The sequence below is a fragment of the Callithrix jacchus genome, chromosome 17 (genome assembly GCF_049354715.1).
Source record: "Callithrix jacchus isolate 240 chromosome 17, calJac240_pri, whole genome shotgun sequence".
Taxonomy (NCBI): domain Eukaryota; kingdom Metazoa; phylum Chordata; class Mammalia; order Primates; family Cebidae; genus Callithrix; species Callithrix jacchus.
This window is the reverse complement of record NC_133518.1, coordinates 63,868,779-63,891,754: the sequence shown is the minus strand read 5'-3', so window position 1 is coordinate 63,891,754 and position 22,976 is coordinate 63,868,779. Positions and strand designations below refer to the sequence as shown.

General features: G+C 41.5%; 1 protein-coding gene and 1 long non-coding RNA gene across 11 annotated transcripts in view; one reads left to right on the top strand and one right to left on the bottom strand.

The window, feature by feature from the left end:
• Window positions 1-22,976, bottom strand: part of RARB (retinoic acid receptor beta) — a 782,655-nt gene that overhangs the window by 98,052 nt on the left and 661,627 nt on the right. For all 9 annotated transcript variants that reach the window (XM_035278907.3, XM_078354410.1, XM_035278906.3 and 6 more), the window contains one exon: window positions 4,127-4,268. In XM_035278907.3, the coding sequence (XP_035134798.1) occupies window positions 4,127-4,268 (142 nt within the window). The remainder of the gene's footprint in view (window positions 1-4,126; window positions 4,269-22,976) is intronic.
• Window positions 891-13,349, top strand: LOC118148987 (uncharacterized). Of its 2 annotated transcripts, none has more exons than XR_013528702.1 (4): window positions 891-1,329; window positions 5,893-6,076; window positions 7,508-7,593; window positions 8,479-8,613. It is a non-coding gene; the product is annotated as an uncharacterized LOC118148987 (long non-coding RNA). The 2 variants fall into 2 exon arrangements; XR_004736161.3 differs by lacking the exons at window positions 891-1,329; window positions 8,479-8,613 and adding exons at window positions 13,005-13,117; window positions 13,214-13,349 and having other exon boundaries at window positions 5,942-6,076.

Genomic DNA, 22,976 nt, shown 5'->3' with positions numbered 1-22,976 from the left:
CCTTACTAACCTGTTACCTTGAGTAAAGTAATGTCTCTGTGTCTCAGCTTCCACATCTGCCAAAAAAAAGGTGGGACTTGGGAGGGAGGAATTGTAACTAACCTCTCTCACAGGGTTGTTATAAGGATCAATGGGATAAAGCATTAAAAGTGGTTAATGTAGGCTGGGTGTAGTGGCTCACGCCTGTAATCCCAGCACGTTGGGAGGCTGAGGCGGGTGGATCATTTGAGATCAGGAGTTCGAGACCAGCCATCCTGGCCAACATGATGAAACTTCGTCTCTACTAAAAATACAAAAAATTTGCTGGGTGTGGTGGCAGGTGCCTATAATCCCAGCTACTCAGGAGGCTGAGGCAGGAGAATCACTTGAACCCAGGAGGTAGAGGTTGCAGGGAGCCAAGATCACACCAGTGCACTTCAGCCTGGGTGACCAAAAAGAAAAAAAAGAAAAAAAAAACACTGGTTAATGTAGTACCTGGCACATAGAAATTACCCTGTCTACTTAGCTATTACTATAATATGATTCTTAAATTTTCTCAATTTTATACTTTTCTCCCACAGCATAAAGAAGAGTGTCTTGGGAACAGCACTGTGGGACTTGACAAATCAAGGGGGACATGGGGTCGTTTTGGTCTCCTGACTTTCTGATCCCCCTCTGAGGAACATTTTCTTCCACACTCCCGACCCACGTGGTTTTGATAAGAGTCAATCTCAATCCTGGGCTGTAGATATCAATACATAATCCAATCCTGGCTAATCACAATATTCTGTCCTCCACCCAAAGCAACGGCATTCACAGAGGGGCACGTGACCCAAGTAAGACCAATGAGAATCCGTCCCCAGGCTCTGATGGAACAATCGGGATCTAAGGGTCTCTCTCTTTGCTAGGTCAATAGATTATCAGCCTGAAGCTGTTGGTGCCCTTCTTTGTTAGACAGGGAAAATCTTCCGCAAAATGAAGCCAGCACGGCAAAATCAGCTGTGAGAGACAAAGAGAAACAATGCCCCGAAAACAAACACGTGCCCTTGGTTCCAGCACGTTACTCTGGACTTTTCAGTGACATGCGCAGATTTTTGTAGCTTAAGCCAGTTTGAACCGGGTTTTCTGTCACTCTCATCTAAAGGATTCTGAGGCATACCGAGGAACTGACATGTCCTATGGCTAGAATGGAATGTGAATCTTGCTAATCTTGCTACTGCAGGGAAGGCACGGGGAGGCGAAGTGGCCGACCTCAGTGCAGTCTCGGTTATGTCTTCAGCCAGGTGGGACTGCTGGGAAAACTGTTTCATCTTTCTGAGCCCTAGTGCACTTGTATGTCAAATGAGAGAGGTGAGTGAAAATCAATCTCTAAGATCCCTTTTCACTTCTAACTTTCTACAAGTATCTATTATTCTGGGGTTCATTTCAGGTGTGTATACTGTGGTATAATTGGTTACTGATTCTCATATTTGCCTGCTTCCTTCTGTTTCCACTTTAAAAATACCCTATTAGACTCTCAATCTCTATATTTCAAGTGCTTATTTCTTTCCCTTCAATTTCCTTCTAACAAATATATATTTATTTTTGTGTACTTGGACGTAATGATCCCATTTTCTTCCCATTTCTATATTTTTAAATCTAATTAAGGTGATAAGCTCCTTGAGGGCTGATGCGAGAGTTTCCCTGTGTGTGTAAATATTATTTTTTTTTAATTGCCAACCAAGCTGCCAGGTTTTACAGAGCAGCAGGATATGAGTTTTAAGTAATGTAAGCAGGAAATGGGTCTCCAGCCCACACAAAATAATGCAAAAGTAGTGATTTTCCCTTGGTCCACATCTGGCTTACTCATTTATAATTTCAGCTTGGACTGAAATTCTCCCACAGAAATGCTGTGTGACACCCATGTCTATAGAGCCTCAAGCCGAAACTAGAGCAGTAGGTGATCATCCTGTGACTCTCACGCATATAAATAATCTGGCTATTTCAGGTTATCATGCTTTTCTCTTCAGTGCCAGGATTTAGAACCTGAGCCAACTGGATGTAAACTTCATATCATCAAATGTATGGATTTCAAGTAACTCAATGGCTCTAAAACTTGGAGGGAGGTAAAGGAACTGAATGAACTGTGGCCAAGTGACCCACCATCTGCAGATAGAACTACTGCCCAGAGGAAAAAGAGCTTCCCAGAAGGAATGGCACATGTAGGATGCTTTCCTGTCTGATGACCCAGTCCAGTCTCCTTCATGAGGACTCTAAATATTAACAAGACCCCCATTCCAAATGCCTTACTGGGTTCTTCTTGGCAAACATAACAAAAGGACTTGGAGGCCATGGTTTCATAGGGTTGGCCAGTTCAGTAATTCACTGGTGCTATTAAGGGCCTGACTTCGATCTTTCCACTTCTCCATCTCCAGTGGATGCGTTGTCCTACAGCTGACTTCCCTGGGGATTGGAGGATGGCCACCAGGGGCACTTGTGGCTACCTGTGTCCTTGTTCACATGCATGAAGGGAAGGGTACTTCTGTCCTGATATTCTACACGTGAGTCTTGAATTCCCTCTCACTGAACCACCCTAGGTTACATGTTCACACATGCGGCTGGAACATAAAATATGCTGTGGATCCCAGCCCTGAAGTTTTCTCTGAAGCATAGAAACCAAAGGAGTATAAAAGAAAACTAAAATCTGAGTACAGTTAAAAAAAGGTGAAGGGGCAGGAGTACAGTTAGGAAATGTAGCTGGGTGGGCTAAAGAAGCATCTGCTACAATCCCTGAGCAAGAGCTCCCAGCGGAGGTCAAGACTCCCAGCTGAGCACCCTCAGAGCAATGCCTCTGGCTGGCTAGAGGGGCTTTCCTTCTTTAGTCAGTCTTCACCCAAGCCCACATTACCCAGTTCCAAAGTCTAAGAGTCCTTGATCCATAACATAATTCTTCCAGCTCCATTAGAGGGTCATGGTTGGGGCGCCTGGCTCTTGGTCCCATACTCCTGGAGGGCAGTAGCCATGTCTCAGGTATCTCCAGGGTCTCATGCAGCACCTAGCCCACTGCTCACACATGCAGCATACCATCACCAAAATCCCACATGATGGAGTGACAGGAAGAGCAGTAGTCCCCAAGAGCTTCACTGGACACATATCCCATTCACCTAATTTTTTCTTTCTTTCCCTTTTTTTTTCTTTTTTTTTTTTGAGATGGAGTCTTGCTCTTGTAGTCCAGGCAGGAGTGCAGTGGTGCGATCTGGGCTCACTACAACCTCTGGCTCCCAGGTTCAAGCAATCTCCTGCTCAGCCTCCTGAGTATCTAGCATTACAGGCACCTACCACCATGCCCAACTAATTCTTGTAGTTTTGGTAGAGACGGGGTTTCAGCATGTTGGCCAGGCTGGTCTTGAACTCCTGACCTCAAGTGATCCACCCACCTTGGCTTCCCAATGTGCTGGGATTATAGGCGTGGGCCACCACGCCTGGCTTAATACTTTCTTATTCCCTAGATTTGTACACATTGAAGAGAGAAAGAGAAAAAGTTGTTGCAGTGTATATGAAAGCCTGTATATTTCAAATCCCCATCATCAGATATTTCTGGACCAGTAGCCAAGTTTTAATTAAAATATCTCTTTTGCATTAATAAAATGTATTATTATTTGGAAAAGACGGCTTGGAGGAGAAAAACTAAATCAAGTTTGGAAAAATGCCAATGTCCCAGATTTTGAAATGTTTCTTCCACAAGTTATACAATCCTTCCCTCCTAAAAAATGGCAAATTATGACTACGATTCACACTGATGCCTGTCGTTTTACCTTATCCTCACTGATACCGGTGAAGATCCTTATATCCATTGTCAAGATGGGGAATTGGAGTCACCAAGTGACTATGTAATACGCTTGAGTTACTGCTAATGGCTCTGGGATCCACAGCAAGTTAGCCACTGCCCTGGAATATAAATCTGCCATCCACAACGCCTAACTCCCGCCTTTCCACCAACTGTCACTCAAAATCTCCACATGAACCCCCATTTTCAGGTCATCTCTAGTCACACCTACCCTTAGCAAGAAATCATTAGTGTCACGTGTGAATTCCACATGATAGTGGAAGGTGAGCAAATCACAGCGATAAGGAAAACAGGGAGAAAGTTTTTTGAGACTCCACTTACATTCTTTGGACATTCCCACTTCAAAGCACTTCTGGAGTCGACAGTACTGGCATCGATTCCTGGTGACTTTATTAATAACACAGTTCTTATCTCGGTGACAAGTGTAAATCATGTTCTTCTGAATACTTCTGCGGAAAAAGCCCTGCAAACAAGCAAGAAGATGAGAAAAGCCAGTAAGGCAACTGAGCTTCATCAGAAATCAAAGCCAACCTTATCAATGCATTAATTGCTTTTTTTGAGTAATGAAGTGATGGCAGCAGAAAAGTTAACTTACATAAACCCTAAAAGCCTCTTGAGAGATCAAGAGTTCTTCCCTGCTGCAAACCCAAAAGCCCTTTTTAATCAAAACTAGACATGACCATTATTATCTTGCTAAAGGAAAGTTAATACCAAGCCGATTTATTTGGAAAACACCAGAGTTGGGTTCCCTCCAAACAGGCTTAGCTTCATAACTGGCTCCCTTGCTGGCCAGAACAATTTCAGGTGAGCCCCTACCAAGAAACCCAATACTTGAGGATTTTTACCCAATAAAAGAAATTATTGGCTGGGTGCAGTGGCTTACTCCTATAATCCAGCACTTTGGGAGGCTTAGGTGGGAGGATCATTTGAGGTAAGGAGTTTGAGACCACCCTGGCCAAAATGGCAAACCCCATCTCTACTAAAAAAATACAAACATTAGCCAGGCACGGTGGTGCACGCCTGTAATTCCAGCTACTTGGGAGGCTAAGGCAGGAGGACTGCGTGAACCTGGGAGGTGGAGGTTGCAGTGAGTCAAGATTGTGCCACTGCACTCCAGCCTGGGTGACAGAGTGAGACTCCATCTCAACAAGAGAGAAAGAGAGAGAAAGAAGGGGAAGGGGGAGAGAAAAAGGGAGGGGGAGGGAAAGAGGAGGGAGAGGGGAGGAGGTGGGAGAAGGAGAGGAGAAATCATTTGCTTAATGCAAGAGTCAGTTTTTTCAAAGGCGCCTTCTCTGAGTTCTTTTACATACTGAGCTCCTCTCACAATTTTAAAAAATTATTCTAAAAAATTATCCAAAATTGGAAACAAGTAAGAAAATGAGTGTCTGCCCATTTAATGGCATATTAGAGCTATCTTGTCCAACATGGTAGCTATTAGTCACACGAGGCTACTTAAATCAAAATTAATGACAAGTAAATACAATTAAGAATTTAGTTCCTTAGTTACATTAGCTACATTTCAAATTTCCACCATGCTAGAATACCTGCTGACTAAGTATGTGCTATGGAGGTATCTGGCCCATAGCTACCACATTCGACACCACATATATACAATATTTTCATCATTGCAGAGAGCTCTTTCAGGAAGGAATGTACTACAGCACTGACTGACAAGCCCACCTAAGTGTCATCTAACTCTCGCAGGAAATGTAACTTTGTTTGACTTATTATTTACTATTGAATAGACCCAGATTCTACAAAGACTATAGAAAATTGGTAAATTACACATTTTTGTCTAGTGTAGGTGCAAAACATTTCTGACCAAATGAACAATAACCGCAAACGTTATTGTTTTATTGCCCTGTAGGACATGAACCATTCTGTATCTACCTTTGCAATCTTATTCTGGTATTCTTTTTTTCTTCCTTCCCTCTCTCTTGTTTTCTATCTACCTGAGTATCTTTCTCACAGCTTCCTTTAAACCAGCTTTGTCATCCTTCTATTCCGCCCATCAATGAGTTTAATACATTTTCGACATGTGCTTACTAAATACTTAAATGAGTTCTTTGCTTTTAACTTTTTGAAAGTCACATTTTGATAAAAGCAGCAATTTATCCTGATTTTCTGTGAAACACTGATGAAATAAAGCAGACTTCAGGCTCCAGAAGCAAGGGGTCCCCAGCTTCCTCTTCATCGTCCCCACTTCTACATACAGCTTTGCAGACAGTGGATGATCAAGTGATGCTTGGTGAATACACAGATGAATGAATGGTGAGTGGTGACACCTGCTGCCTTTTCTCTCTTCTAAATGCCAAAAAAAAAAAAAAAAAAATCTTCCACCTTGCTGTAAGTATTAAGAGCGAGGGGGTCTACCCCAGTTGTGACGTGACTTATACCTTCACCAGAAACACCATGAATGTGGTGAACAGAAACTAAGACCCACCATCTGGTGTTTCAACCTTCCCTGCAGTACATTAACACTGCAGGAGCCAGAGCTAAGAACATTCAAAGCTAAAACACATTAGCAAAGAATGGTCATATAACTAACACACATTGTTTAGGATACTTACATGGGCACCCTAGGATTTTAATGTCTAAATAAGCGTATTTTTACTGGCAAGGTTCAACTGTAAGAGCCTGGAAATCTTGTTTAAGATTGCAACTCCTATCACATATCCCAGACACACATTTTCCAAGAAAACCGGTATATTTTTGTGCCTCTGGAGCTACAAATATGCTTAGAATCTAAAATAACAGGTTATGAAGACTGTGAAATCCTCTGAGTCTGCGCGAAGTGGTCACCTAAAAACATATCTTTCCCTGCAAAAAAATACCTACGGGTCATTTTCTGCTGCCAGATGTAGAAACACAAGTTTACAGACACCTTTGCTCTTCTGCGGAGAAACACTGACACAATGGCAGACACAGAAAATGAGGTACAGACAAAGGTGACCCCCTCCATTTATTAAAAACCAAACATTCAGTTTGGCAAACTCTTCGTAAGTGACCAGGAAGGAGAGACAAACAACCTCATGATGCTCAAATGAAAGACTGGGGAACTAAAGAACTTTATATGTCACTGATTACCCAGTCCGTGCGGTTCAGTAACAATGACGCCAGAAACTAAATAGGACTTCTTGGTTTTCCAAATCAGATTTTTGGCTGGATTTCAGGAGAAGGTCTACGTTTCAGTAAATCATTTCCACCATGCTTGAATACGCGCTGACTAAAATATATGCAATGAGGTATTTTTATACATGGGTTGGGTAAACAGACGTGCCCTCTGAGCAAAAGAAAGGTTCGCATCATACAAATCCTCCTCCCCCTTCACTGATATTATGAATTGTTATATAAATCTCACTCCCTCATAGACCACTGCTTTGAGATCCAGTGTGCATGGGGGCGGGCGGTGGGGGGTGGGGGGCAGATATCCGCATACACCCACAATTTACTTTGCTAGTATTTCAATTTAGGTTGAATCCTCCTTTTATTTTTTAACACTGATAAGTACAAACCATTTACCTCTTACTTAAATGGAAACCCAGGTCAACTGTCAATATTAGAAGACATGCATGAAATAAGAGAAATGACAATAATCAGATGTCATTTCACTCATCCTGGACACTGTGTCCAGATACCAACTCTGTAACTGCTGACACCACCATTTTACTCTTTCATTTTCTGAGAACTTTCTTTTCTCAGTAAACCCAGGAAAATTCTATGAGATCACCTTGGCCAGGAAGCCTTCTCTGACTGATCTAAGCATACATGGATGCTTCTTCTCCTAGGTATGTTGCTTTTCCTTCCATGTTCTACCTATTCAAGGATGATACTTAAAGTCTTAAACAATAGTACTATCTGCTTCAGAGGTAACATAGGTGGCACAGGGTAATGCCAACCAGTGGCTGATGGCCACAGCCTCAGGGAACCTAGTAGGCATTGCCCATTTCTCCACTAAGGTGTCACAGTGCCAAGTGTGCCACCTTTCTTGCTGATATCCATGCCTCCCTGAAAAGAGAGTAGGATAGGTAGAAAGGCTGGTTCCTATGAACCTGGCAGACCCAATGTGGCCTCCAGGCAGTGCCTAATACGACTTCTCTGGAACTAAGATAGTACAGTTGGAGGGAGGGAGGGAAGACCCAAGGCAATGGCAAGTCAAAAACTGGCAGGAAAGTGTTTCAATTTTCAACACCTAATAAATTCTGTTGGGACACACCAGGTGAATAGCTCAGGGCTAAGACAGAACCTGACACACAGAAGATATTCAATTAATAACTGCTTCCTAAATGATGAAGTCCTAGCTATAACCAGTCAGAATAACAGTCTTGGATTTTAACTTAGTTATTAAAATGTGATCCTTGAGGGTGGTACCATCTCTATTTAAGAACCTAAACAACTAGATTTCTCAGAAGTTAGTAGCAGACCCACTGATTTGAGTTGTGATCGGGTTAGTCAGTCTGGGCTGCTGCTGGCTAACTGTGACTCGTGCACGTTGACTGGGATTTTCGTTATACATCATAGCTTCTGTTGGCTAATCATGAATGCCATCGGTAACATGAGTTCTGTTGCCTAATCATGACTTCTGTTGCTTAATTCTAATTTCTGCTGGTTGATTATGACTTTTCTTGATTAACCATGGCTTGATTAATCATGACTTCCGTTGTTTACTATAGTTAAAGTCGGTAACACAACGAACACCAATTACTGAGACTGGAAAGACAAATCTGTGTTACAGACTGAGGCAAGCATTTTCTAACTCTGGATTTTTCAACCTCTTCCCTCATGCTCTTTGACTGCTGTTATCAAAGAACTGAGGTACACCCTAAAAGGGAAAATAAGAACTCACACGGTGGGGCAGGCAATACATGCATTAGAGCCATTTGGTTCATGTAGTAGCAGTAATTATGAAATGCCCATATCTGACTCAGATTATTTCTGTCTCCCCGAGGGTATGAAACACCACTGTTCCAAATCATCCCTATTATCTACAGTGCAGAAAGAAGCAAACATCCAAAGGAAAGACAACTGTCTTTTTATACCTAAATATCCTTCTATACCCAGATGCATAAAATTTATACTTTCCTTGATGGACTCATCTTAAATCACAAATCTAGAAAGGACATGGAGAAAAGTGGCTCCTCTCTCTCTCTCTCCTGCATATTTGGATATGGAATTGGATTAGGCCATCTTCCCTCCTCTGATACTCTCAAATTATTGCTCTAGATTTTTTCCCCCCACACAAGTCCTATTTCACCTTCTATCAGATGCTATCACACACAGTAATCTCCACCATCTCCCACAGGAGGGAATTTCTGTTGGTTTAGATAAGGGCCTAGTGAATTGTCTGGTTCAGGCGCATGTGGATTTGAACTGTGACTCAGCCACTTACTATCTCCATGACCTTGAGTGAATTAAGACCTCAATTTCCTCATCTGTTAAAAAAAAAAAAAGGGTGACAAAAAATATCTCATGAGAAAACTGTGTGTATCCAAAGAGGGGATGCATGCAAAGTGTTAGGACAGCCTGGCCACATAGCTTCACTGGTACCCAGTGAATAGCAGCTCCTGTTACTGAGAAAACTTGTTTCCTCAAAGCTTTTTACTGAACTATTTCCCGTATACATTCTATGTGTAAAATAAAGATCCCCAAATAGTATTGGACAGTGTTCAATCTCTACACAGTATTGGGGATGAACACCTTCATGATTCCAAAGGCCATCTCTAGATTGAATCATTCACTTTTTGATTCATTCACTCAATGCCAATTAATTGGAGTAGATGTGGTAAGCTTTCTTAGGGCATACAAAGGTGATTCTTGTCCTTTCTCAGTATACTATACAAGGAACAATAAGTCAAGTGAACACTACGTAAGAGAGGCCACCAAGCAGTGTGATAAGAACTTTAATGGAAGCAGAAAGTGAACAAGTGTCCACTGTAGTGCCTGATCCACATATTGTAGACACACAAAATATTCATTGAGCAAATAAAGGCCTTAGGAATTCAACGGAGTTAGAAGAAAGGAAAACTGGCACTTGATCTCAGCTCTAGTGAAAAAATAGAATCGGAAAGGCTGGCTTTTCCCCAAGAAGAATATTATGGGTAAGCAACAGAGGTTTGGAGTCAGAAAGTGCAGGGACAGCCAGTGGTCGGGGTTGGCAGAGATGCAGACGACGTGGGCGTGTGTGTAAGCTACAGCTGGAAGAGGGGGCTGATGTTCAGCCTGGGGAAGATCTTCAGGCCATGCCAAGCATTCACTGGAGAGACACTGTACTCTTCTCTGCAGTAGAGGACTGGAGTTGAATTATATTCTCAGGACTGTCCAGGAAACTACGAATCACTGACTTCATCACGCATCTTATCTAAAATAGATATTGAGCTCCGGGTATCAATACAAATACCTAATAATCTGAGCCTGCCTGTGGGTCTAGGTCAGAACGTAGCCCAAGAATCCTTGCTTTCTAAAGCAACAGTGCAATCTGCTGACTCATATTTAGTCATACATTTGCTTGTGAGAATTCATACTGTGGTGTTTTGAATGGAAGTTATTTTTTAGCCTTAGAGCCACTGACATCAGGTTTAACATGTGTGGAATGTGTCACGATTGTCTTAAGAAAGGAACTAAGATAAAAACAAATTTTTTTATAAAAAGGCAATTTGGTACTATATTTAGTTGTAAAAAGCATTGAGTCAGGGGAATCTACCAAAAAAGTGGTATGGAAAGTACATCTATGTAAACTGGGCTGTTGCAGAGCTAATTTCTATACCATGCAAAGTTCAAAAGGGTAATTTCTCCCTCCAGAGCCAAAGAAAGTAAGGAAAGGAAGGAGCATTACTTAGTCATATTTTCCTCAGTCATTAAAAGATTCTAACCTCATCTGAATAAAAAAGTAAGCAAATGATCAGCCTGGGTAGTTATTCGGGCATCCAGCAAGGCTGGAGCTCTGTGCAGTGTGAGCCCAGGCCAGCAGAGAGCTGCCAATAATGCTTATTTCCAGCCAAAAGTAAAGGCTGCCAGTAGGAGGTGAGTGTGGAATAATCCCTTCACAGCTACTCTGGGAAACATGGCTTTCAAATCAGGAAACACGTTGTGTTAAACAAACAAAAAACACCCTCCGGAGTGAGTGGAAGTCTATGCGTGACAACGTCTGAGAAGTTATTAATAGCAAAATTTGGGGGGAGAAAGAGAAAAGTGAAGACCTTTTCACCCCACTGAAAGACAATGGGTGAGAGGGAGGGAGAAAGTAGAAAAACAGCCTATTATTTTGATGACAGCGAGTTTCCTTCTATGCAGGGAGGGTGGGCATAAATGTAACGAAAAGAACAGTGAACAAGTTACAGGGGGCCAACCTCTGGGCCACAGAAAAGGGAAAAAACCCAAAATCCATACATCAAACAAGGGAGCTGAGCTGTCCCAAGGGCAAAAGCTCAGAGTTATTTATTTTTGTTAAAATAAAAAGAAAAAAGGTAAGAAACTCCCACCAGGACATGGTCCCAGTGCTGGGGATTCGGTAAAGGTGAATGGACAGCAAGGCTGAAGGTTGCCATGCTCTGATAGCCATGGCTTCCATAGGTCTGTTAGTCTATTGTGCTTCTTGCCTGCTAACTTGGAGGGTATCTTCCGGCCTTTCATTGAGAACTTCACCACGGATTTTAGGCCTAAAGTTCTCCTTTCAATCCCCTTAGTCCAGAAGCTTCCTTAGTACACTTATTCTTACCATTATAAAAGAAAGTCTGAATTTTGAAAATACGCCTAGAAAAATGGTTCTAAAGGAGACCGAGATTACAGATTTAGCAAAAACATCATCACTGTGAAAACGAATCTTTCGAGAAGATTACAGCATTTTCCTGGATTTTGTCAGGTAAACCCCTGAGAGAGCTCAACCTCTGTTAGAGACCCAGAGACCACAGCTCTCAATCCTTTTAATCTCCAATTAATTAAAACTCCCTGGGAATACCAACGAAAAGGTGACCTACGGTCTTCAATGAGAACCTGAACTCACATCATCAGACATCGAGGTCTAAACTTCCACAGTCTATGATGTCCCAGGAAGGGCATGAAGCCAATGTATTTGGTTCACAACGTTATTTCAGAGGAACACGATCCTGGGAAGAAACGTTACTAGGTAATGTAAACCGGAAACCAATAGGAAGGAAAGATTATGCAGTTGGATAAAATGTCCTTTAATTTAGGTGAAAATATGACTTTTTCTATTTCTAAAACATAACCTTAGATAAAATATGGATTTTTAAGTGACCGTATCATACAGGTCTGCTTATCATAACCCTAGTTTAACTGGTAAGCATCAAGTCTACCTGGTTTTATGACCAGTTATCTCAAAATAAAATTTTCAGGGAGCAAGTTTCATAAGGCAAGTCAACACTGCTAGCTAAACTGACCGTTTTCAAAAGGGGAAGAGGTTTGTTCTGGGCAGGGCATGTGACTGTGCAGTCACTGTCTTAAAGTTCAAAATAATTATTTTTATTTATTTCTAGTTTTTTGAAACAGTCTCACTTTGTCACCTAGGCTAGAGTACAATGGTGCAATCTTGGCTCACTGCAACCTCCGCCTCTTGGGTTCAAGTGATCCTCATGTCTCAGCCTCTGGAGTAGCTGGGATCACAGCATTCATCAACCACGTCTGGCTAATTTTTGTAATTTTAGTAGAGACAGGGTTTCACCATGTTGGCCAGGCTGGTCTTGAACTCCTGGCCTCAAGCGATTTGCCTGCCTCGCCCTGACAGTGTTGGGATTACAGGCATGGGCCACTGTACCCAGTCATAAATAATTTTTGAATAAGAGACAAACATTTTCATTTTGTATTAAGTCCTGGCTATAGAATGCCATCTACAGTAAAAGTGTTCAACCTCTTTTTCCCTCAGGAGGATGTGGTAGTCTTGGATAGTCTCTCTCCTCTTCTGGTTGACCTTATGGCTAAAGACTGGATATCAGACAGAATTAAGTCATCCACTGTAATCACACTCATTTTCCCTCAGGATTCCCCTGGGATGCCTCTGAGAAATTCCATGACCTCAGTAAGAGCTAGAAAGAAAATCCTTTCAGTTGGGAGCTTATGTTTTACTACTGGGCTTTATTTCCCTAGTGTAAAAAAAACTTCCGGGTGGGATCACAGTGGGGAGTGGGAGAAGCTAAGAGAACACAAATAACTTCTTTGAAACTGAATAAAATTTCCTTTCAAATAGCACACCTATCTAGGCACGATTTAAGAGGATGCCCAAAGGTTCATCGTAGACTCCCAGGGTATCTCCAGCCACCACTTGGGAGCCACTGAAACAAAGCGTGACTTGAAAAGAAGGTAAAGAATATGAGGTTGAGTAGTTATATAAAGAATTTCTCTAGAAATTCTGCAGTAGGTTACTATTTCAGGTAAATTTCTCTGAAATTTCTGCAGGTTAATAGCATAAATATGATATCTTGGGGACTACTTTGTCTCTTCTCAAGAGTTTGAATTAAGATGTAGCAGAAAGAAAAGCTATATGACGGAAACAAAGCCTCGAAAATGGAAGATTCCACTGTGCTCCACAGGCTTTCCTCAAATCTGGTCTTGAGAATTTGAACCAACTAAAGACATCTGTTTTCGAAATTACTTGGGTCAGTTATTTTGGGCCCTTCCTTGGTGAAATCCATAGTTACCAATCTATTATCAGGATTAGTCTAAATATGACAGGGCAAGAAGCCAATGAATTTATGTTTTTAAATTTTCAATTATTTCACTGAAAACAAAATGCACCAAAATAGCTGCGCAGCTACAGCCCAGGAGTTCGTGGACCCCAGCTGCTTTGCACATTAATTACTAAATCTCATCTGGACCCAAATTAAATTTTCTCATCTCTACTGAGGGGGAAAAAAAAAAGGTAAGCAGAAGGAGAGCGTGCCAAAACATGCTCCCGTATACTTAAACGGTTTGCCGAACAGCATGAATTTTTAAATCTCTTTTAGAAGTTTGGTATGCAACATTTCGCCATGAACAAAGCCAGGACTCAGCTCCATCATAACATGCTGGTTGACAGCAAGGCACATGACCATGCATATCACATCATTCAAAGGCCTCTGACAGACCCAAATAATTATGATGCACTTGCATTGCTTTATGATGTTAAGGACCTAAATTAGCACAGAAAAATAAATGCTTGTGTATAACTTGGTGCATTTTTTTTTCCAAGTCCATTTAATTTTCAGGGCCACGTTGGGACCGTCTCACGGGAATTTTTCTCACTTATACATGAACTGGAGTAAAAAGGGAAAAATCATAGCGTATATGAGAACAGGAGAAGGAAAGCCAGTCAGGCACTTACATTTAAGTCTTCAAGTCTGACAGCTGAAAAATCACAGATTTACTGGATGCAGCCTTCTGCTTCTCTTCACCACAGACACTGCTCTGACAGTGCAAAAATCTCACTAAGTTTATTGAGAAAATATGACTCAAGCTCCAGCTCTCAAAATGGATTCCGTCCTTGTATGGAAAAGCTGTGGTGAGTCCCGGCTGAAGCCTGATAATGCTAAGAGTATTGACCTCTACACACTGAGATCAGCGATGAAATGGTTTAAAGCCCACCCACAGGCCGAGCGCAGTGGCTCATGCCTGTAATCCCAGCACTTTGGGGGTCTGAAGCAGGCAGATCACCAGGTCAGAAGTTCGAGACCAGCCTGACCAACAAGGTGAAACCACATCTCTAGTAAAAATACAAAAATTAGCTGGGCATAGTGGCATGTGCCTGTAATCCCAGCTACTCGGGAGGCTGAGGCAGGAGACTCACTTGAACCCAGGAGGTGGAGGCTGCGGTGAGCGGAGATCACACCACTCTACTCCAGTCTGGGTGACAGAGTGAGACTCCGTCTCAAAAAACAAACAAACAAAAGACCACCTGCCCCCTCAAAGTTGCTCATACCTTTGTACAGTCATTCTTACCCAGGCCCCCAAACCTAGAGTGTTCTCTCTCTGTTCAGTGCCCTATGTTCTCTCTCTGTTCATGCCCTATGATTTGAAAGTCCTTTCCCCGCCTTGTCCTTTCGTTCAGGACTGCTGGTGCTCCAAGATACAGCCCCAGGAGGGGTGAGGCTCCCACCAAGCCCCCGCTACCCGCGTATGCTGTTGCAACACTCATTCTACGACAGTGCAATGATTGATCTTCGGTCTCTTTCTTCTTCAAAACAGGAGTCCTTTGCAGGCAGGAATGTAACAATCTTTTTTTGTGATGAAGTATATGCAATTTTACAATTAAAAATAGTATCATATCATATGGATACGCCACGTAGAAGGGAAGAAAAGGCCGGCAAAGACACCTAAGTCTAAACCAAAACACTTTATATGCAAGGAAAGAAAAAAGGAAGCTATATTTTCATTGGTAAACGCTAATATAAATTCGGGCAGGAATGTGAACTTAATGATTTATCCCAAACTCCCCTCTTATTCCAAATTAGCAAAAAAATAGGCTCAAATTTCACCCACAGGCTCCTCTTTCTTGATCTTTAAAATTAAAGTAGCTATATTATGTCAGCACAGTGCCAAGATTTGAAATTAAATAGGTCCCCAATGCAAAAGAAAAAGTTCTTTTAAACCACATGAACTTGTCTGCAATGAGCACATTACAGCTCCCACCTAAGCATCATGCTATATGGAAATACACTCCTGGAGCTGCTGCTGTTTCAAAGACCTTTCAGTTTTGCACTTTCTGAAGTTGTTTTGTAGGAAAACATTTAGCAGAACACACACAATTAATTTTTTAAGTGTTACCTCTCTGTTTTTCCATTTCATACCTGACTTTAGTTGATAAAAAGAGGAGTGGCCTTTTGATTACACAGGAGAGAAGGGGAAAAAACAGTCTCAGTAATAAAAGAGGTACCTGCCAATTAGTTAGATTGTTCTCCAGTTTTCAATTAAAGGCAGTCTAATGGATGGAGGGAGACCTGTTTTATTTTCCCTGACAGAGCTCTTATTTTTAAACTCTTAGCTTCATTTCCCAAAATTGCTGGCTTTAGACAGAAGAAACATATATCTTGAGTGAAAAGCTGTACTGTTCTTCTTCTATTTCCTGTATCAAAATTACATTCTCCTCCTCGGTGGCTACTTCCCATCTGGCTCCACAAAGCTTTCTGCTGCCCAGGACTGGCTTGTTAATGGATGGCGGTCCCTGATGTTATAACCCACTCCAGAAGATGGGGTGTCAGATCCTGCCCCGGGGCCAGGACGCCTCATCTAGGAGCTTTGGGGGTGTTTTAGCCTAATTTTGCTTTCTTCAGTTGACCATTCCAAGGAACGTCATTTACCCTTCTCATTTTCTCCTGAACGACAAAAGAGATAGCTTAGGAGGGTGTGTTTATTCTGAACCCATCCAAAAGCACTTCGGTCTCTCGAAGCATCCGCCTGTAGATGAAATCTGGGAATTATTTTCCTTAGATGAAACAGGACTGAACATTTCCTTGGACACGGCTGGCCTTTTTCCTTGGACACGCACATATTCAAGATTGATATTTTTATTCAGAGTTTTCTCAAATGAATAATTAGGAGATGTCCACAGGCAGGTGTAGGAGAAAGAGCCGCCCCTCCCCCATAAATCATGATTAAACTGTATTTAACCACCAAGGATCTGAACTGGCTTTTGTTAACAGCTTAGCAGTCTTGTTTCTGTGGGATAGCACAGTCTCTAGACTTTGGGGATTTGTGGGGCCAATTCCCCATCCCGTCAATGGTAGTTAGAGCAGCTGAATAAATCCCTCCAGATTGGACCAACCACCCTCTCCAGGCTGGAAAATAAACCATGAATCACATTATCCTGGTAACTGGAGATTTAACATATCTATAGACGGAAGACATAAAGCATCATATATTAATTCCTATTTGTTTTCAACATCACCTGAAGTTTACTTGGTTCAGCCCAAAGACGGCTACAAGAGACACGTTAGAATGAAGCACGACGCTTTAGCGAGCATTAGAATAGACCCTGGGAAAGCACCTGGCAGTGACAAAAAAGTAGTGCGTTCATCCCGCCAAGAAAATGCAAAGGGCTTTTAGGAGCCCCTCAGAAGGAGATTCTGAGTTAATTTGGTTTCCAAATGGCTTTTATGAGCTTCCTTACCCAAAGTATTTCAGAACGTCATCTCTTTTAATTTTTAATCTTTACCCGCGCAATGCTCCAAAAATATACCGATCTGAATCATTGCCTCTCATCTTGCTATCTTAATGGGGGAAGGATAGAGTATCACGCCGGCCATTCCGCATTAGGTGTCCTCATTTACAGATTGAAAAAAAAAAAGTGCCGGACATAAATTATTTAAAATCTATTGTATCAGTGTGTGTTCTGTAAGCATTCACTACCGGCAAAGCAGACAGATTATTTTTCACTTTTAATTGTGTTGATACCTTATATGCTTTGTTGAAAGCGGAGAGTGGTAGGTGAAACCACATCACACGCGAGGAACAGAGAAGCAATGGGGTCTATTATTTAAAGCCAAAGTAACCCATTTAGTGGACAGAACTGTAACACACTTCCATGGAAGGGAAAACCTGGAGTTGCTATTTATGCCTGTAATGTGTGTCTATTATTGTGGCAGACGTGACTGAGGGTAGCACAGGGCCGGGCTCCTTAAGGAAGCTGTTGACTGGCTGCATCAGGGACACCAGACACTTCACATCAGCATCCCAGCACAAAGGCAGCTACTGTGTGTGACTGAGCCGGGTGACACGCCCTACGTCCCTCCTCTCTCTCCTCTCCAAGTCATAGGCATGGTCTAAAGCAATGTACATCAGAGGTCATCATAGGTATACTTGACCTAATCCAAACCTCATCCTAATCTAAGAAAAACAATGAGTAAGAAAAATGTTTAGATAATAGCCTGCGACTGGAATCTGACTAAAATAAAATTGTACACAGGGACACAAGGATTCATTATTAGAAATTCAAATTTACCCCCTTCTCTCATCGACATGGAAGACCATCATTAGGAAATGCATGTATGAGCTGGATATGTCGGTATGTGGCTAAAAAGCACTTCACCATTATTTGAACGTAAAACATCTCTCCAAACCCAGCAACTTCGGAATTTGTCTGGGTGAACTGACAGATGATGGTAGGGTATATACAGATAATGACTATAGAATTGTTCTGATGTAGTTTATTAGGTTGAAAACCTGTCATAACTCTATATATTTGTGTCGTCGGCACCAAATCCAGCACCTTGCCAGGCAATCAGTGAGTATTTGCTCACATGGATGGCTGGTTGTATGGGAGAGTGACTCTCTTTGCCAAATATCCTCCGCCAGGGCTGTAGGATGGCTGGAGTGAACGAGTACCCAAGTCGAAGTCCAAAGGGCTATGGGCTAGTCTACTGTCTGCCTTTAACTGGCTTTGGACTCTGGGCAAACTGTTTACCCATTTCTGCAGTTCCATTTCACAAGTCTGAAATAATCTCTACATGCCTTCTAGCACTGGTATTTGAGATTTCCATGTGTCTTATTAAAGGAACATTCAGCCTGTCTCCAACATGAGCCTTAGTTCTGTATCTTTTGTGAGACATGGCTTGTTTGGTAAGATGCAAGAGCTGAAGAAAGCCCAGTCTCCCAAATATGGGCCCTTTTTACATTGACTCAAAGTTCGGCAAAAAGACAACTCCCAGCAAAATACTCAAGTCAACAACCAGACACAAAACTGAACTGCATCACATCTGATATTTGTGAGTTTCATTTCCACACTGTCAAATATAATTCGTGGCAACCCACTTCAGTGAAAGCCCAATGTTAGCCAGTGCACTGTTCTTATCCTCCAAACTCCACAACCCCAAAAAGTGTGAGCTTCAGACTGAACTCCTGACCTTTCCAGCAATTATCCCCGGAATCTAGACAGCCCCATCATCACCTCAAGCCAACGTGTGAGAGGAGCAGCAGCCAGGAATGCTCTGCCTCTGTTCCCGAAGGGAACCAGAGTGAGAGAGGATCCTGCTTTCCTTTCCATCTGCTTTCTCCAATAAAAGGGAAAAAAATAAATGGAAATGAAAAGTATACAATTAAAAAAAATTACATTTAACTTCCTTTTGCTAATGTCTGTAAGATGATTTTTGGCCTGGCAGGAGACTCCAGATGGGCCGTGTAATGAATATAATTCAATACAAAGAACTGGAGTTCACAGAAACACATTTTTCCAAGTCTGAAGGTAGTGGGTTGTCTCACACTGTTTAATGCAAAACACCAGGACAAGTCATTGCATTTATTTGCTGTTGCACATTGGCCTTTAAACCTCATATCAGTGGGGCTAGACCTAAAGCCATGAAACCAGAAGCTGTCACTCTGAGATGAGGCTGGCACCAGCGCACACTCACCCAAAAGGCCAGAGACCACTAACCACTCAATGTGTTTTTCCTCCGGGGTCTGAGGATTTATATCACCAATTAAGGCCATAATGAGTGCCCCAAGTTGACCTCCTAGGAGCAAGAATTAATTAAGCACAGTATTTCTTAGTAAAGAATGACATTTTCCAAACGAGTTATATAAGGTAGCCACATTTTCTGATATTACTGTGCCTCTATGTACAATTCTTAATTGTTAACACAAATAGAACATTCCAGGAACACAGCTTAGTTTATGTTTTTAATTTGACAGTAAAAGAAAATAATTTTTACTTTTATCCTTATTTTGGAGGCAAGGAGAATGTTTTGAGTATATCGTGTGTGTGTGAAACACAAAATTATTTACATTAGTAATATAGTATCACTTCTTTCAATTATTAATATCACTACAAATGAAGGAAGCTAAGATTCATATTTATAACCTTCCCAGCTTTCGAAAAGGAAAAGTCATGTTTTAAACCTAGTTGTTCTCCAAAATTCTTATGTTTCCATAAATACTGCAATTGAGGTTAAAAAAAAACAGGGTAAGGCTTCAATTTTGTAAACAACACCTTAGAGAGCCTCATCCAGGGGTTGGCAGATTTCTACAGAGGGCCAAATAGAAACTCTTCAAGCTGTGGGCCAGAGACTTAGCTGCAAATACTGAATTCTACCATCACAGAATGAAAGTCATCATAGACAATACAGAAATGACTGGATTGGCTGTGTACCAAAAAAAATTTATTTATAGACACAAGAATTTGAATTTCATATAATTTTCATATGTCATAAAATTAAACTTTTTTTCAAGCACTTAAAATGTAAAAAATATTCTTAGCTCTTGGCTGTACAAAAATAGGTGGCAAATCAGATTTAGCCTATGGGCCATAATTTGACAACCCCTGGCTAAAACATATGTATATTTTGTAGTAATCAGTGAGGCTGGAGAAAATACGGTCTGTCTCTTTCTCATTCTCTCACACATGAACATACGTACATATACACCCTAATTATCAACATCACGGTCTCAGAAACTGTTGATGTAAAGGAAAAAATGCGGCTTCAAGCATGTCTCTTCTGGCATGAACTAGAACATGAAGAAAACTTCAGCCTTGAAGAAACATTACAAGGGTGATAGGAAAAAGAGACCTCTTTCCTCCCCGCCCTTTCTCATAAAGAAAATTCCCACTCTAAATTAAAAACCATGTCCTCCCCCTTCTTTAAGGAGTTAACATAGCCAGCACAGATCTGGAAATCCCTACAGCCTACTTGCCAATTAATGTATTTAACTCTAAAGAGCAGGAGTTTTTTAATTTAGCTCATCCATCACTAACAGAACATTTTGGTAGAAAATATTAGGATTTCCAAATAACTTTATAGCTCTGTAAATTGCCAACATACCATCTGCAATTGAATTAACATTTATAACCAAACTGAAATAATAAATAAAGCAAATTATGCTGCAAATATTCGTGAGTGCCCAATATGCACTTGAGAACGATAATTAGCATTTTATAATCACGCTTCATTTTCTTTATCCAACTCCCTGTCACATTAATGATAAAATATTTTAAACTGTGCTCTATCAGCAAATGGCAGTACAATCTCTAGATTAGCCATTAACTAACATGGAGAATGAACACGGTTTGTGCTGCTGACATTATGCATCCTCAGAAGTTTTACTCCTAATCACATCCTCCAGTCTCCCTTGCTCGTATCTCTGGGTTTTGTTTCCCTATGCTACCAAAACAAGGCCGAGAAAGCCAGTTCTTCATTTGCACCATCTGAGCCTGAAATTCCATGGGAACTAAAGCCACACACTCTTTTCTTTATTGGGGGGGTGGGGGTGGGAGGTGGAAGAAACGTGATTTTAAAATTTATGGTGACTTTCTGATCTAGAAAACTGAAAGGGGTCTAGAGGTCAAGAAGCTTAAGTCACTCAAATGGAATAACTCTTGCCCTCAAATGATTCCAAAGTTCTCTCTTATTACACGATGCCAGAGGATGTCTCTGACATCCTCTACCGTAGTATGTGCAATTCTTTTCCTACGTTCAGAAAAATGTTAATTCAACTAAATAAACTAGTAAAGACTAGATATGCACACATATTTTTTCAACTATACTTTCTACCAATTAGCAAAATTTCCCCAAGTTTTCCCGTTATCTTTCTCGAAAATCACTTCCCTTAAAACAATTGTGTCCTGATGCATTCTTGAATCGTTTCTGCCCCTGGCTCCATGTCTGTCCGCACTTGACATTTCAGGGTTCTCTGCCTGTGTTGCTGGGCTGTAATTCTCACATCTCTTTGATCCAGTGCGGTTCTATCCACTACAGTAGCCACTAGTCATATGTAGCTATTGAGCATTTGAAATGTGGCTCATTCAAACTGAAATGTGTTGGAAGTGTGAAAGGTACATCAAATTTTCAAGACTAAATAGGAAATTACTATGTAAAAAATCTCATTTTATATTAATTGTTGAAATATTTTTGATATTGTAGTAGATAATGTATGTTTGTAAAATTAACTTCATCTGTTTCTTTTGTTTTAAAACCGACTGCTAGAAAATTTAAAATTACATGTGTAACTTACATTTGTGGTTAGCATATCTTTGTTGAACAGTGCTGGTCAAGTGGGTTCTAAACGCAGTGATACCTGAAACTTTCTGCTCTGCTACTGACCAAAATGATGATTATTGAAAGGGCAAATCAAGTAAAGCTTTTGATCAAATAAATCCTACATGAGTGTCATCAGGCAACTCCAGACATTTCAAAGAGCAGTAATCTCTGTCTCAGCACAATCACCTTTTTATTGAGACAAAGGTTTGGTAAGGCAGACGGACCACTTGGAGAAAGAAGGAAAGTGGAAATGACTGTTTCCATTAGGAGCTGCAATGTGCTAAGCCTCCCCACGTGTCCACCCAGGTTCTGTAGGAAGAAGGGGTTGAAAGTAGAAGCTTTTTTTTGAGACGGAGTTTCGCTCTTGTTACCCAGGCTGGAGCGCAATGGCGCGATCTCGGCTCACTGCAACCTCCGCCTCCTGGGTTCAGGCAATTCTCCTGCCTCAGCCTCCTGAGTAGCTGGGACTATAGGCGTGTGCCACCATGCCCAGCTAATTTTTTGTATTTTTAGTAGAGACGGGGTTTCACCATGTTGACCAGGATGGTCTCGATCTCTTGACCTCGTGATCCACCCCTCTTGGCCTCCCAAAGTACTGGGATTACAGGCGTGGAAGGTAGAGGCTTTTTATTGTAGAGGTAGTCTAGTGGTTGTGGGTTTGGGTCCTGCTGCCAGATACCCTGCGTTCAACTTTGGCCTCTGGCTGTTACTAACTGGGTGATCTCAGACAAGTTATATAACCTTTCTGTGCCTGACCTTGTCTTTCAATTGGGTGTAGTACCGTTTTCTATCTTGTGGGATTGTTATGAATATTAAATTTGTTAAGAGCCTAAAACAGTACCTGGCAGAGCATAAACACTCGAAAAATATTTACTGTTACTATGATTACTCGTCTTCACTGCCTTTAAATACAGACAGAGGTGTTCGCAAAGCAAATGGACGTGGTAAAAGGTGCAAAGGAAGCTAAAACAAAGAGTAGGGTGAGAGCGGGAAAGAAGGTAAGTTGGATGTAGGTGGAAAGAAGAGGGAAAACGTCTGAAATGCACCCCAAGAACAGTAAGGTGAAGATGCACAGAAGCACTGTCCTGCTAGGGCCATTCACACAAACCATGGCTGCCACCAGCTGACAGGCAGATTCACTGACCGTAACAGACAAGGCTGTGTGTGCATGCTTAACCGAGGGAACAATCTGTTAATTCTTTTTTTTGTTTGTTTTGTTT